Below are 16,883 nucleotides of genomic sequence, written 5' to 3'. Positions count from 1 at the left end.
CAATTTAATTTCCACGCAGTATTGCATAGATTTAAGTTGCTATTTTATTTCTAAAATACTTCACCTTGAAATGGCAGACCTATGGTAATTTACAATAGCATATACTTCAGTGTTGGCACTAAGATTTCACTACAGCATAAAATATCAAGCAAAATAAAATTTTCACATGCCCTTAGTGTAGCCATTATCACCACAAGGATTTCAGCAAAGCACTGTGAAATTTATATGTTCACTTGAGCTATGAAAAATAACCATGAGGTATGTATGCCAAGTGTAGAATGTGTCCTTTTAAATATGTGCGGTGTATATATTATCAAATAAATATTCACATTTAGTGCAACAGGTCTGTCACATGTTGAAGCAATTTGAGATATTGGGTGCAGCACACAAACAGCATGTTGGGTTAAGTGTGAGAATGGTTCATTCTCGGGTTGGCAATCAGTAATCAGTGGGGTGCTGCAGGGATCATTGCTGGGACCCCAACTATTTACAATCTATATTAACGACTTGGAGGAAGGGACTGAGTGTAACGTAGCCAAGTTTGCCGACGATACAAAGATGGGAGGAAAAGCAATATGTGAGGAGGACACACAAAATCTGCAAAAGGACATAGACAGGCTAAGTGAGTGGACAAATATTTGGCAGATAATGTTGGAAAGTGTGAGGTCATGCACTTTGGCAGAAAAAAAATCAAAGAGCAAGTTATTATTTAAATGAAAGATTGCAAAGTGCTGCAGTACAGTGGGACCTGGGAGTATTTGTGCATGAAACACAAAAGGTTAGAATGCAGGTACATCAAGTGATCAGGAAGGCCAATGGAATCTTGGCCTTTATTGCAAAGGGGATGGAGTACAAGAGCAGGGAAGTCTTGCTACAGTTGTACAGGGTATTGGTGAGGCCACACCTGGAATACTGCGTGCAGTTTTAGTTTCCATATTTACGAAAGGATATACTTGCTTTGAAGGCAGTTCAGAGAAGGTTCACAAGGTTGATTCCAGAGATGAGGATGTAGGCTTATGAGGAAAGGTTGAGTAGGTTGGACCTCTACTCATTGGAATTCAGAAGAATGAGAGGTGATCTTATCGAAACGTGTAAGATTATGAGGGGGCTTGACAAGGTGGATGCAGAGAGGATGTTTCCGCTGACTAGAACTAGGGGGCATAATCTTAGAATAAGGGGCCGCCCATTTAAAACTGAGATGAGGAGAAATTTCTTCTGAGAGTTGTGGATCTGTGGAATTCGCTGCCTCAGAGAGCTGTGGAAGCTGGGACATTGAATAAATTTAAGACCGAAATAGACAGTTTCTTAAACGATAAGGGAATAAGGGGTTATGGAGAGCGGGCGAGGAAGTGGACCCGAGTCCATGATCGGATCAGCCATGATCGTATTAAATGGCGGAGCAGGCTCGAGGAGCTGAATGGCCTTCTCCTGCTCCTATTTCTTATGTTCTTATATTACCTGTTGCAGATATGTTAACAGGTGGCAATGCTGTTCCATGTGTATAACTTTCCTATATATCTGATAACACAAAAATCCTTTAGATTGCACATGTCTGCTGTAGCCCGTGACATGGCAAGTGGCTTGGCAGTATAGCCCCACCCCCCACACCGTTTTCCAACCTGTGCTTGCTGCGAGCAAGGTTCCACATCATCAGTGGTGTCTCGTTAAACTGCCCCATGTGTTACTATGATGCGCTCCATTTAGATTAATGGACCAGATGAAAGGATCAGTGGGCGAAAGATAAATAAAACGTGCTGCATTACCAATAAACATATCATCACAAATGGTGGCAGAAAATACAGTTGGACTATGATTTTCTCCAACCAAGGTGTCTTTGGTCAGTATTGAAAGTACAATTGTTCCAACAGGAAAGGCAACCCTGTGAGTGTGTCATGCACTGCTGCGCTAATTAATTCATCGGTTTGTGCCAAGACTCTCTCCACACAACAGGACATCTGGCTGAATGTACAGTAATTGGAGCCATTCCATTAGAACACAGAAGATTGAGAGAACATAACTTCCAACAGTGTTCAAAATTATAGGCAGTTTTGATAAATTGAGAAAACTAGACCACAAAAAGAATGAAGAGATACATTGGGACATTTAAAAATGCAGAGACTTGTGTTGGGTAAAGTGATGGAAGTAGAATCCATAATAGCTTTTCAAAGAGTTGATAAATATTTGAAAAATGACAATTTTAAAAAAGATCTCAAGGAAGGGAAAGCTTCTGGGACCCAGTGGACAGGTCTTTTAGAGAGCTAGCACAGGCACAATGGCTGCCATGGGCTCCTACTATGCTATAAAATCCCATTATTTGGAGCCATTCCATTAGAACACAGAAGATTGAGAGAACATAACTTCCAACAGTGTTCAAAATTATAGGCAGTTTTGATAAATTAAATTGAGAAAACTAGACCACAAAAAGAATGAAGGGATACATTGGGACATTTAAAAATGCCAGGGAATCCCTGGCCCAAAACCGCTCAAAGTAGAGAAGCATCTGGGAAAGCACCGAACACCTCAAGTCTCTTCGCTAGGAGCACGCGAAAGCCAAGTGCAAACAACAGAAGGAGCGTATGACAACCCAAGCACCCCACCCACCCGTCCCCTTCAACCACCCTCTGCCCCACCTGTGACAAAGACTGTAGGACCCACACTGGACTCATCAGCCACCTTAGAACTCATATTAGTGCGGAAGCAAGTCATCCTGGACTCCGAGGGACTGCCCAAGAAGATTTTGAGCAGAAGGAGTGAGGGTACTTCCATTTTTTTTTGAATGTCCGCTTGGCTCAGCCATTACCTCCAAATTGGAAGGTTGGAGCTGCAAACCCCATTCCAGGACTTGACAACATAACTTAAGACTGCAACTCCATTGCAGTACTGAGGGAGTGATGTGTTTACAGAGGTGCCATTCTTTGGAGGAGATATTAAACCAAGGCTCCATCTACAGGTGGAGTATTAGAAAAATTATGGAGTTCTGGCCAATATTCCTACGACAACCAGCACCATCCAAAACCAGTTAGCTTATAATTATCGGTATCTTACTGGGTGGCAAAATAGCTGCCATATTTACCGATACAAGCACAGGCATTTCGCTTAAAAAAATATTTTGTTGTATGTGAAGTGCTTCAAGATCTTTTTCAGACAGGATAGGGTGCGATAATACAATTCTTTTCCTTTTTGGACCATTCTTGTGCAACTTTGCCAAGGTTCTGAAACCAGCCTAGTGAATGAAGTGGAGGAGGCAGAGATAGATAAAACAACTTGTACAAAGACTATAGTTCAAAACTTTAAAATGTCTATTACACACAGAGAATAAAAGCTCTTCAGACTCTTATTCTTTTTCCCTCTTTGTGGTAAACCTGGAACATTACATTGAGGGAGTGCAGCAAAGGTTCACCAGACTGATTCCCGGGATGACAGGACTGACATATGAAGAAAGACTGGATCAACTAGGCTTATATTCACTGGAATTTAGAAGGATGAGAGGGGATCTCATAGAAACATATAAAATTCTGACGGGACTGGACAGGTTAGATGCAGGAAGAATGTTCCCAATGTTGGGGAAGTCCAGAACCAGGGGTCACAATCTAAGGATAAGGGGTAAGCCATTTAGGACCGAGATGAGGAGAAACTTCTTCACTCAGAGAATTGTGAACCTGTGGAATTCTCTAACACAGAAAGTTGTTGGGGCCAGTTCGTTGGATATATTCAAAAAGGAGTTAGATGTGGCCCTCACTGTTAAAGGGATCAAGGATTATGGAGAGAAAGCAGGAATGAGGTACTGAAGTTGCATGATCAGCCATGATCATATTGAATGGTGGTGCAGGCTCGAAGGACTGAATGGCCTACTCCTGCACCTATTTTCTATGTTGACATAGTTGCTATGGCAATAGATTGAGCCAATCTGAACAATTATCCCAATCTTGCTGTGACTCATTGTGCAAAGAAATAAATGAGCTTTTTTGCTTCAACTGAAAGCGACAACATTTTCTTAAAAATTAAATTTTCCTTTCTTCATTTTTTTGCCAGTTCTGCAAACTGAATGAGCTATCATTCTCTCACGCTTCCCCCCTCCCCCTGCCCCCCACGTACTGTATTTCTCTAGAAAGCAGCACAAATCTGTAATGACTGCAGCAATAATGTTCACTTCATGCCCGTGTGTTGTTACCTAGTAGTTGACAAGACTTTAGTAATAACACCCCATAAAATACACATAGCCAAAATGGATTCAATCGCAAATGTTGTGCATGTCAGGTGAAGTTCAACTTCTACACAATTATAAGCAATGTTTTCCAAATATGTTAGCCAAATAAAATAATTCCTATATCTAGCATCACGCACACATCATTTTATTACTTTGCACTTCCCCGGAATTTCTTAGAGACTGATAACACCATTTGTCATGCATTATATGATCAAATATGCAAGCTGTTCCAAGATTAATGCGCTCACCTACACGGTGATCTCTGAAAACCAGGGAGCGGGGACCTGAGGGAGGGGCGGAGGGGGTCAGTAGGAATGTGTGTGTGTGTGTGTGTGTGTGTGAGGCCTATGCGGCAGAGCCTGGTCTCCAGTCGTCTTGGATCCCCTAGCCATTGGACCAAAACCTTGCTCTGTCAAGTCCGTGTGGTGGCTGGTGTGCAACGGCCCACCACACGTTAAAATAATTCACGCACTGTCATCTTCCACCCTGGCCCGCATCGGTCTCATCAGTCAACTTAGAACTCATTTAGTGTGGATGCAAGTCATCCTCGACTCCGGGGGCACTGCCTAAAAAGATTAACATTGATGAAGTATTGCTGGACTCAATAGGAATCCAAATGGCTGCCAATGAATTGGATTATTAGTCACTAGCTGGTTGTAAATTCCATGCCCCAAAGTGCTGTAAAGAGTTTGTTTATCTAGAAATGACAGCTACTTGCCCCTGCAAAAGTCACATATTGTGGTTCAAACGTGTAACCTATTATGAAATCAGGTCACTCTTAAAAATAAACACATCTCCACTTGTTTACATGAATCTGCAATCTGTCTCATTCAAAGTGATCAACAATTTGCTCCTAACATTTCCCCAGTGCTGACAGCCCAGCAGCGACTCGGAGCAGTGCACTCTATATTATCAATTTCTAATGTTAGCAACTGAATTAAGTGGAACTCACTTGCAGTTAACTCACAGACAATGAAAACACTGCAATTTCTCAATCCACTCACCATGTTAATTGAATGGAATTCAGTAACTACAAAATTACTGCCTGCCTATTGCAAAATAGGGAGCATTAATCTTCCTTTGTTAATCCCATGAGGAGCAGTGAATGTTTCTCAGGTCAATGCTCACTAATGTTTCCAGTTATTAATAGACACACCCTTATTTATATTCCAGGCCACTTCCACTGAAAGCAGTTCTGCAGTTCATTCCGTGTGCAATTGCTCCAAAGTTGAAAATGCAACATTAAAGCAACCATACCTGCACGGTTGGTAGAAAGCCACGCTTGCAACATTGCCACTGGAGATATATCACCAACGATGTCTCCGCAAGATCCTGCAAATCCCCTGGGAGGACAGGCGCACCAACATCAGTGGCCTCGGCCAGGCTAACATCCCCAGTATTGAAGCACTGACCACACTCGATCAGCTTCGCTGGGCAGGCCACATAGTTCATATGCCAGATACGAGACTCCCGAAGCAAATGCTTTATGCGAAGCTCCTTCATGGTAATTGAGCCAAAGGTAGGCAGTGGAAACGTTACAAGGACACCCTCAAAGCCTCCCTGGTAAAGTGCGACATCACCACTGACACCTGGGAGACCCTGGCCGAAGACCGCCCGAGGTGGAGAAAGAACTCAATGCCCTCCCGAATGCACTTCGAGTCTCAACGCAAAGTGTGTGAAGAGGTAAAGCGCAGGCAGCGGAAGGAACGCGCGGCAAACCAGCCCCACTGACCCCTTCCCTAGACGAATGTCTGTTCCACCTGTAACAGGTTCTGTGCCTGTCGTATTGGACTGTTCAGCCATCAGAGAACTCACTTTGGGAGTGGAAGCAAGTCTTCCTCGATTCCGAGGGACTGCCTATGATGATGATTACCACTCTGACTGGCATCTTTCACGAGTGGCTGGAATTTACAGGCAGGATGAGAGGTCAGCCCGCCCATGGCTGAATCATAGAATGGTTACACCACAGAAGGAAGCCATTCGGCCTGACAAGTCCGTGCCAGCTCTCTGCAAGAGCACCTCAGCTAGTCCCACTCCCCTGTCCTTTCCCCATAGCTCTGCAATTTTTCTTCCCTTCAGATATGTATCCAATTCCCTTTTGAAAGCAACGATTGAGTCTGCCTCCACCACTCTTTCAGGCCGTGCATTCCAGATCCTATCTACTCGCTGCGTAAAAAAGTTTTTCCCTCATGTCGCCTTTGGTTTTTTTGCCAATCACCTTAAATCTGTGTCCTCTGGTTCTCGACCCTTCCACCAATGGGAACAGTTTCTCACAATCTGTCTAGACCCCTCATGATTTTTAAATCTAAAGTGCTGGTACCCACATAAAAAAGAGAAAGCGAGCAGTGCATTTATATAGATCAGTTCACAGCCCCAGGACATCCCAAAGTGCTTCACAGCCAATGAAGTGCAGTTACTGGTGTAATATTGGCACAGCCACTTTGTGCACAGCAAGATCGCACAAATAAGAATGAAATAAATAACTAGATAATCTGTTTTAGGTATTGGATGAGGGATAAATATTGGCCAGGACACTGAAGAGAACTCCCCTGCTATTCTTTGAATATCCACCCGAGGGGGCCTTGGTTTTTCATCCAAAAACTGTCACCTTGAACAATGCAGCACTCCTTCTGTCCTGCATTACATAGTCAGGCATACCAGAAAAAAACTTCTAAAGAGGGTCTTTCAATGGCATTGGGTTACCTCATTTTGCCTTTGACATACTCTTCCCTCCAGGAGGGAACCTTGTAAAGTAAATGAAATTTTAATCATTACTTATTTATTGATTAAAACCTCAAATACACTTTTAAAAGTATTCGTTTCAGTTCAGTCACTGGTGAGCTTTCATTTTTGGAGAGTGTCCAGTCATTTGTAGGTGAGGTTCACAAACTAGAGCAGTAGAGAATGCAAAAAATAAAGCATACAATTTGAGGCCCCGAATCAATGTTAGCTTAGAGTACCAGATCACTGTCGAGAAAAGGCAGGAGACTCATACCAGTATAGGAGTTTAGAAAGACAAATATAGACATTGAGGTAAGTCGTGACCCATCTTGCAACCCATTTAAATATAGCTTCTGCATTCTTAGCCAACAAAATCAGAGGCAGCTTCTGAAAGGAAGATTTGAGTTGCAGGATATATGACCTGCTTTCATAGGCAACTGTTGACATACAATTTATTTTAATGACTATAAAACTCCTTTGCAATCTCCCCTTCCTCTCTGTAGATGCTGATTCATCCTGGGGTACAATTTCACATGTGCAGGGATGTCTTGTACCTCAACGAAAATGGCTTTTGTTCATCCAGGAGCCTCAATTGTAAGAGTCAACAGGCTACTCAACAGTGGGGACAACATAGTCAAGGCTCACATCTTCACTCAATGTCAGTGTGTACTTTCCAGAAGGGCTCACTGGATAACGATCAAGAATAAGAAACTTGTCTGTTGTTGACCCTCCCTTGCCCAATGACACAGAGACCAACTGATGCACCAGCACTGCTACATCACTCGAGATCAGTTAGCCAGAGACAAACAGGGTTAACATTTCAGGTCGATGCCCTTCCATCACATCAACACGAAACGTTAACTCTGTTTTTCTCCCCAGAGATGCTGCCTGACCTACTGAGAGTTATCAGCATTTTCTGTTTTTATTTCAGATTTCCAGCATCCAGCAGTATTTTTTTGTTTTAATGTTACAAGGTTTACTGTGTGCACCTGACACATTTAAAAACTTTAAAGAGATTATTCTGTTTTAAAGTCACATGACTTTTTGTGGAGAAAGAAAGCGATTTGGGCATTCGAGTGCAGATATCGTTAAAGGCACACGAGTAATGCTGTGAAGCGATAGCTAGAGCAAACAGGGTGTCGGGGTGTATCCCTAGGACAATTGAGTACAAGACGAGGCGTACTGTTTTGTCTTTTTACAAGACCTTAGTCAGACCTCACTTGGAAAACTGCGTCCAGTTTGATCTCCTCACATGGTGGATGATATTGTGGCTTTGGAAAGGGTGCAGAGGAGGGCCACTAGACAAATTCCCAGTTTGATATCTTAGTTATCAAGATAGGCTAAAAGAGTTGGAACTCTACACTTTAGAGAAGCGTAGACTTAGTGGTGATCTGATTGAGGTTTAAAAGATAATGAAGGGAAGAGATTGTGTTCCAGTTGATAGTTTGTTTCAATTAAATAGGTTAGGGAGGTCCAGGGATCACACGTTTAAGTTGTACAAGGCCAGATCTAGGTTAGATGTCAGGAGGTGGTTCTTTTCCCAGAGTGTACTGGAGCTCAGGCTGCCGTCTCATGCGGTGGATGCTGATTCACTGAATTCCTTCAGACGAGATCTGGACGTGTTTCTGGCTGCAGCGATCACCTCGTACAGAAGGTAGGTACTGCAGGGAGTTCAGGGCCAGAGTGATCGCCTGGACTAGTTTCGGTCGCCTAGATGGGTCGGAGAGGAATTTCCCAGATTTATTTTCCCCAAATTGACCTGGGTATTTTATTTTATTTATTTATTTTTTTTTAAAATGTGGTTTCTCAACTCTCCCAGGAGATCACATGGTTTCAGGTGGAGTGTATATGTTGTGATATACAAGGTATACACATGGATGGGACAGGCTCGATGGACCAGAGGGTTTTTGCCGTTCCATTGTTCGTAATGAAAGAAAGTAACACGTTTCTGATCAAACTAATCAGTGTGCGTGTAGACTGAAGAAAGTAAACCTGTGTGAGTGGGGATGGCAAGCCAAGTTGATAGTGTCCTGGCCAAAATGCACAAAGACATTGACACATCTAAAATATTAAAAATTGGCAGGATGAGACAAAGAATTGGTGCCATGTGCATTAACATTAACTTGTGGATTGGCAGAAACATGATTTCAGGAATAGCTTTTTTTTTTAAAGATTCAAGAAAAAAAATAGCTGTAAATGCTGGATAACCAAAATAACAGAATGGTCTGTTAGCATCTGAATCGTTGAGTTCCGATTTAGGATGTGCATTTGAAACATTGATATGGTCCTTTTTCAGATTCTGAAGCACCTTCCAAGTATTTTTCAGCAATTTTTCTGGGGGAAAAAAAAATCACTGGTGAAAATTGTTTTAAATCGCACGTGTACATGTTCAACCGGCCACCACCATTTCAGAGATTAGGAACAGATTAAAATAGTTTGCACCACTGGGATAATTATATAGATATGAGTTGGAGAAAAAATGGTATTGTTCAAATTGTTCAACATCATTGGAGCACATTCTAATTACAGGGTGCTGTGCTTGAGGTTTCAGATTTTCTGATTCAAATGAATGGTTTTTTTAAAAATATAAATCTTGATTCATTACACCCCCATCACTTGTGGGTGGAGATGACATGCAGCACACCAAGATTCCATACCTCCCACGTTAGTATGAGGTGACAGGTGAGCAGGTGGATGGTATTGAGTATGTAGGCACTCTGTTAATGACTCCACGAGGCAGGGATATGACACGTGAACTGTACAGACTGTAGTCCTTTATTGCAGCTCCTAGAGTGAGGACACCAAGAGGTGAGCTTCCTTTTATACTGGGTTACCTGCAATGTACAGGTCTCCAGCAGCAGCACCCTCTGGTGTACAGGTAAGGTATATACAGGGTGAAGGTACATTCAGGTCTAGTGTTACAGTACATTACATCATTGGCGTGCATACATAACAGATGGAGTCATGGCTAGAGATTCGTAGGCGTGGTGGGAACCAAAGGGGGCACTTCAGTTTTGCCAACATTAAGCTTTGACTCAGTTAAGCAATTGGGGACTGTAGCAACAGTCTTTTCAATTAAGGAGCTAAAGCATACACATGGAGGCTGACCCTATTTCATGGTCACTCTTAGAGACCAGCCTTTTATATCTAAATTATTTTTTATCGTGAACAATTCAAATTTTCAAACTACCGTGGTGAGATTTGAGTATGATCGATTCCTGGGATGTGAGGGTTGTCCTATGAGGAGAGATTGAGTAGACTGGGTCAATATTCTCAAGTTTAGAAGAATGAAAGGTGATCCATGCTACTGAGGGGAATCGCAGGGTAGCTGCTGAGAGATTGTTTCACCCGGGCTGGAGAGTCTACAACGAGGGGGGCATAGTCTCAGGATAAGTGGTGGGCCATTTAAGACCGAGATGAGGAGGAAGTTCTTCACTCAGTTTGTAAATCTTTGGAATTCTCTACCCCAGAGGGCTGTTGAACCCTTAGTCATTGGGTGTATTTAAGGATGTGATCAATAGATGGGCTCTCAGGGAATCAAGGCATATGGAGATAGTTCGGGAAAGTGGAGCGGAGGTCAAAGATAAGCCATAACACATAAACAAAACACTGCATTATTCTGGGAGCTATGTGCCCCGCACCAGATACTGATTTATTTATTTATTTTTCCATTAATCATGGAGGCCTGGTGTTCATTCTGTGGAACTGCACTTGGCACCTTCAAGAGTAAAAAGGAGAAAACTGTACTTAGCATGTATGGCCAGTCTTTTGGTGGTGTTGGTTGGAAGTGGAAAATGGACTCTAATTGGTTCATAAGATGTTAAGATATTTACACATTACACATCACTCACTATTTCCTGACATGGTAGAAGACACTAAAAACATTCCAATAATAGATAATCAAGGGGCTATAGGGAGGGGGGGGGGGAACTTAAAACAATCACTAAAGAAAAAATACTTGGTAAAATAATGGGACTAAAAGTGGACAAGTCCCTTGGAACTGATGGCCTGTATCCTAGGGTCTTAAAATAAGTGGCTGCAGAGAGAATGGATGTTTTGGTTGCAATCTATCAAAATTCCCTGGATTCTGGAGAGGTCCCAGCAGATTGGAAAACTGCAAATGTAATGCCCCCTATTTAAAAGAGGAGGCAGACGGAAAGCAGGAAACTATGGACCAGTTAGCCTAAAATTTGTCGGTGGGAAAATGCTGGAGTTCATTATTAAAGAAGCAATAGCGGGACATTTGGAAAAGCATAATACAATCATGCAGAGTCAGCATGGTTTTATGAAAGGGAAATCATGTTTGACAAATTTGCTCAAGTTCTTTGAGGATGTAACGAGTAGGGTGGATAATGGGGAACCAGTGGATGTGGTGTATTTGGATTTCCAGAAGGCATTCGATAAGGTGCCACATAAAAGGTTACTGCACAAGATAAAAGATCACGGGGTTCGAGGTAATATATTAGCATGGATAGAGGATTGGCTAACTAACAGAAAAGAGAGAGTTGGGATAAATGGGTCATTTTCCGGTTGGCAAACGATAACTAGTAGTGTGCCACAGGGATGAGTGCTGGGGCCTCAATTATTTATAATCTATATTAAATGACTTGGATGAAGGGACCGAGTGTAATGTAGCCAAGTTTGTTGATGATACAAAGACAGGTGGGAAAGCAAGTTGTGAGGAGGACACAAAGAATCTGCAAAGGCATATAGGCAGGCCAAGTGAGTGGGCAAACATTTGGCAGATGGAGTATAATGTGGGAAAGTGTGAGGTTATCCACTTTGGCAGGAAAAATAAAAAAGCAAATCATTTTTTAAATGGAGAGATTACAAAATGCTGCAGTACAGAGGGTCCTTGTGCATGGAACACAAAGTTAATATGCAGGTACAGCAAGTAATCAGGAAGGCAAATGGAATGTTGGCCTTTATTGCAAGGGGGATGGAGTATAAAATAAGGGAAGTCCTGCTACAACTGTACAGGGTATTGGTGAGACCACACCTAGAATACTGAGTACAGTTTTAGTTCCCTTATTTAAGAAGGGATATACTTGCACTGGAGGCAGTTCAGAGAAGGTTCACGAGGTTGATTCCTGAGATGAAGGGGTTGACTTTATGAAGAAAGGTTGAGCAGGGTTGGGCCTATATTCATTGGAGTTAAGAAGAATGAGAGGTGATCTTATTGTTGAAACATGTAAGATACTAAGGGGGCTCGACAAGATGGATACAGAGAGGATATTTCCACTCATGGAGGAATCTAGAACTAGGGGGCATAGTTTAAGAATAAGGGGTTGCCCATTTAGAACTGAGATGAGAAGGAATTTCTTCTCTCTGGTCTGGCCTATATGTGAATCTGTGGAATTCTCAGTCTCAGATTGCTGTGGAGGCTGGGTTATTGAATATATTTAAAGGTGGAGATAGACAGACTTTTGAGTGATAAAGGAGTGAAGGGTTATGGGGAGTGGGCAGGGAAGTGGAGCTGAGTCCATGAGAGATCAGCCATGATCTTACTGAATGACGGAGCAGGCTCGAGGGGCCAAATGGTCTACTCCTGCTCCTATTTCTTATGTTCTTATATACCTTATGCAAGCATGCATTGTACAATCAGCCATAGGAAGGCTTATACAGACCTGCTCGAGAACTTGATTGCTGTGAGAATCCTGGAAATTCTCCATCTCAGAGTCTCCCTACTAACTAACATGGACTAAATGAAATTATTATTAGTCATAGGTTCAAGTTTGTATTATGTAACTGTTACGCGATGTACGCTGATTCTTGCATAATTATGCAGAAACGATAGTATAGTGGTAATGTTACTGGACTAGTAACCCAGAGGCCTGGGCTGATAATCCGGAGATGTGAGTTCAAATCCCACCACGGCAGCTGGGGAATTTATATTCAGTTATTCAAATAAATCTGGAATAAAAAGCTATCAGTAATTGTGACCATGAAATTACCGGATTGTTGTACAAACCCATCTGGTTCACTAACGTCCTTCAGGGAATGAACTCTGCCATCCTTACATGTGACTCCAGACCCACAGCGATATGGTTGACTCTTAAATGGTCAAGCAATTGTAGGGAATTCCCATAATGTGCCATTGGAAAGCTACTCAAGGGCAATTAAGAATGGTCAATAAATGCTGACCAGGCCAGCACCACCCACATCCCATGAATTAATGTAATATGCCCTGGGTAGACCCAATTAGATTTAAAACAGAGGAAACCAGGGGGGTGGGTCTTGCTTCGCCAAATTAAAGATGCATACAGCATCATTCCTAGCAGAACAAGACAACAGCCTGTTTGTAGGGCCAAGGATAATGAAATTAGTAGAACCAACTGCATTTTAAAATCGGAATGGCTCAGCACAAAGAGACTATTCGGCCCAGCAAGGCTGCACCAAATAAATTAATGGAGGTAAAAGCCCTGGAATCATTTGAGAAGCATTGAGTGAAAATTCAAGGCCTTTCTGGTTGGAGGAGCCAAGAAGGGCCATATAGCTTTCCTCAGGCGTAATTGTCTTGTCATTTTATGAGCAACCCTAGTTGAATTTCTTCTCTAGAAGAGACACCTAGTCCAATCCAATGCTCTTGCTCGCTCCCCATACCCTTCAATATTGCACTTTTCCTTTTTAAAAAATGAACTGATTTATTGAATAATTCTAGATATTTTATATTTTTACTTCTCCCCCATCAACGCCCTGCTCTGCTGCTTCCCGAGCACAGATTCCAAACAAATGGGCATTTGTTGCATCCAAATAAGTCAGAAGAGCAACAAGTCCATCTTTATGAATGTCGCATTTTCCAGACACCATCAGCAACCCTGCATGCATTATTTGCATCTTACATGCATAGGTAACAGTTATTGTAATTTAATATAAAAATATACTTTTCTTAAATTAGCACAGTGCCTCCATCTAGTGGCCAGAGTACAGAGCACTTTTATGTTATTGATAAAATTTGACTAGAATGTGAACAATTTCCACCCTATATTTTATAGTTCCATCTATGTGGTACACAAATAACTCTACTACATCAATATCAGTAGATATAAGAATCCCAAGCTATTTAAATAACATTTTTCAGTTTGCTAGGAAATGACCCAGCAGGAATGTGGTACCATTGGCTAAATGAACCCAACCAAATTCTCGAATGAAATATTTTAAACCGTCCAATTGCTGTTACTTGTGTATCAGCTGTGGCTCAATGGGTAGCACTCTCGCCTCTGAGTCAGAAGGTTATGGGTTCAAGTCCCACTCTGGAGACTTGAACATATAAATCTAGGCTGACACTCCCAGTACAGTGCTGAGATGGGCTGCACTGTCGGAGGTGCCGTCTTTCAGATGAGACATTAAACCGAGGCCGCGTCTGCCCTCTCAGGTGGATGGAAAAGATCCCATTTTGAAGGAGAGCAGGGGAGTTCTCCCTGGTGTCCTGGCCAATATTGATCCCTCAATCAACATACCAAAAACAGGTTATCTGGTCATTATCACATTGCTGTTTGTGGGAGCTTGCTGTGCGCAAATTGGCTGCCGTAATTCCTACATTACAACAGTGACTACACTCCAAAAATAAATCATTGGCTGTCAAGCGCTTTGGGTCATCCAGTGGTCAATAAAAGGCGCTATTTAAATGCAAACCTTTCTTTTAAAATCTCTGCCGAAGGCTCGGTGAGTGAATGGACTGCTACGGCTGAGCCATAAAGACTAGGTTTAATCCTCTCTGTACTAGGTTAGCCAACATTACCTCAATTTCGTCTGAATTGGCCCTGAGCTACGAAATGACCGGGAGGGGGGGAATTCACCAGTGACTCTTGCTGTGTGCGTGTGTGTGTGTGTGTGTGTGCATGCACGTGTGAGGAGAAGATAAGGTTTGAATATAATGACTCACACACCCCTCTCAAAATCAGTCTGCTCATACTCACTATCTAGCCTACTACAGGAAGAATGGCCCCTTGGATTGGCCCCAAACATGACTGACACCCATGCAATTATGGGTCAGTGCTAACAACAACAACTTGTATTTATATAGTACCTTTAACGTAATGAAACTTCCCAAGGCACTTAACAGGAGTATCACAGATAAAAATTTGACACCGAGCCACATAAGTAGAAATTAGCACAGGTGACTAAAAGCTTGATCAGAGGGGTAGGTTTTAAGGAGCGTCTTGAAGGAGAAAAGAGAAGTAGAGGGGCGGAGAGGTTTAGGCAGGGAGTCCCAGAGCTTGGGTCCTCGGTAACAGAAGGCACAGCCACCAATGTTTGAGCGATTATAATCAGGGCTGCTCAAGAGGGCAGAATTAGAGGAGCGCAGATATCTCGCAGGGGGCAGGGGGCAGGGGGCAGGGGCTGGAGGAGACTACAGACATATGGAGGGGCAAGGCCATGGAGGGATTTGAAAATAAGGATGAGAATTTTGAAATTGAGGCGTTGCTTAACTGGAAACCAATGTAGGTCAGCGAGAACAGGGGTGATGGGTGAACGGGACTTGGAATCCCGTGTCCTAACTTGCACCAAGTTTTGGCTCACTTCTAGTTTACGTAGGGTAGAATGTGGGAGGCCAGCCAGGAGTGCTTTGAAGTAGTCAAGTCTAGAGGTAACAAAAGCATGGATGAGGGCTTCAGCAGCGGATGAACTGAGGCAAGGGCAGAGACAGGCAATGTTCCGGAGGTGGAACTAGGCAGTCTTAGTTATGTTGCGGATATGTGGTTGAAAGCTCATTTCAGCAGAAGATCAATTTTAAATAAACAACTTTAGTGCAGAGGACAAAGCCTGGTTAATGTTGGTTTAAGGATATTTGTGCGGTGCCAATTGTGATCCAAGACCGTTCAAATATGTGGAAACTAAATTAAATGAGTCTGCGAACTTGGGAAATCCTTCTGCAAATATTTCATTTTTAAAAAGTATTAAAACACGGTATGTTACATGCCGCACCCCAGTAAAGCGACAATGTTCCTTTTATCAACTGTTTGAGGGCGGAGGCGCACCTCAGCAAAGCAGTCAATGTAAATCTGCAGCCAACCACCACCGAGCGGACGAGGAACACAAGGCGCTGGGACCCCAAGTTTTCCCTGGGGTTGAGCAGTTTCACTCACCTCTCGACATAGTGGGAACTTCTCCAAACTGCAGTCAGATTTTTTTTTTTAAAGTTGACACACAAAAAGCTAACTCCAGGAAGTTAACCTCGATTATTTCACACCCTCCAAAACAAAATAAAAACACTAAATGCTCGGACTTTGCATTGAATGTAGAAAATTCTGGGACTTTGCAAAAAGATCAAAACTCGAGATGAACAATCACGTGGTCAGTCAGAGACTGACGCAATCAGACTTTCCTCGGGAACTGCACCCAGCTTTGCGCACGTTGCTCCTCCAACTCTCTCGGTTCCGCATTCTTTTTTAAAAAAAAACGCTGCTAACATGCCAAGAAGTAAATTATCAAAACGCGTCAAAAAAAATAAACCTCCTTCCCGCCGCCCCCAGACAATCGACCACCTCAAAGAACATCATTGTAACGGCAGATCCGGATCGGAAACAACATAGTCTGTAATGAACCATAGCAGAATATTACTGGGAACTAAGGTAGAATATTATTGGGAATTGAGGTAGAATATTACTGGGAGTTAAGGTAGAGTATTACTGGAAATTAAGGCAGATTATTACTGGGAATTAAGGTAGAATATTACTAGGAATTAAGGTAGACTATTACTGAGATTAAGGCAGAATATTACTGGGAATTAAGGTAGAATATTACTGGGAATTAAGGTACAATATTACTGGGAACTAAGGTAAAATATTACTGGTAATTGAGGTAGAATATTATTGGTAATTAAGGTAGGATATTACTGGAAATTAAGGTAGAATATTGCTGGAAATTATGCCAGAATATTACTGGGAACTAAGGTAGAGCATGACTGGGAATTATGGTGGAATATTCCTGGGAATTAAGGCACAATATTACT

The 16,883-nt window shown here is 42.4% G+C and overlaps 1 protein-coding gene across 1 annotated transcript in view; it reads right to left on the bottom strand.

Moving 5' to 3' along the window:
* The window catches only part of LOC139228013 (AMP deaminase 2-like), a 183,545-nt gene extending 167,445 nt beyond the window's left edge, over positions 1 to 16,100 (bottom strand). The window contains exon 1 of the mRNA XM_070859164.1: positions 16,018 to 16,100. Within this exon, the coding sequence (XP_070715265.1) occupies positions 16,018 to 16,027 (10 nt within the window). The 5' untranslated portion in view covers positions 16,028 to 16,100. The remainder of the gene's footprint in view (positions 1 to 16,017) is intronic.
* Between the last annotated feature and the right edge of the window lie 783 nt (positions 16,101 to 16,883).

This window comes from Pristiophorus japonicus, chromosome 17, assembly GCF_044704955.1.
Source record: "Pristiophorus japonicus isolate sPriJap1 chromosome 17, sPriJap1.hap1, whole genome shotgun sequence".
Taxonomy (NCBI): domain Eukaryota; kingdom Metazoa; phylum Chordata; class Chondrichthyes; family Pristiophoridae; genus Pristiophorus; species Pristiophorus japonicus.
The sequence above is the reverse complement of the archived record's forward strand: the minus strand, read 5'-3'. Positions and strand labels throughout refer to the sequence as shown.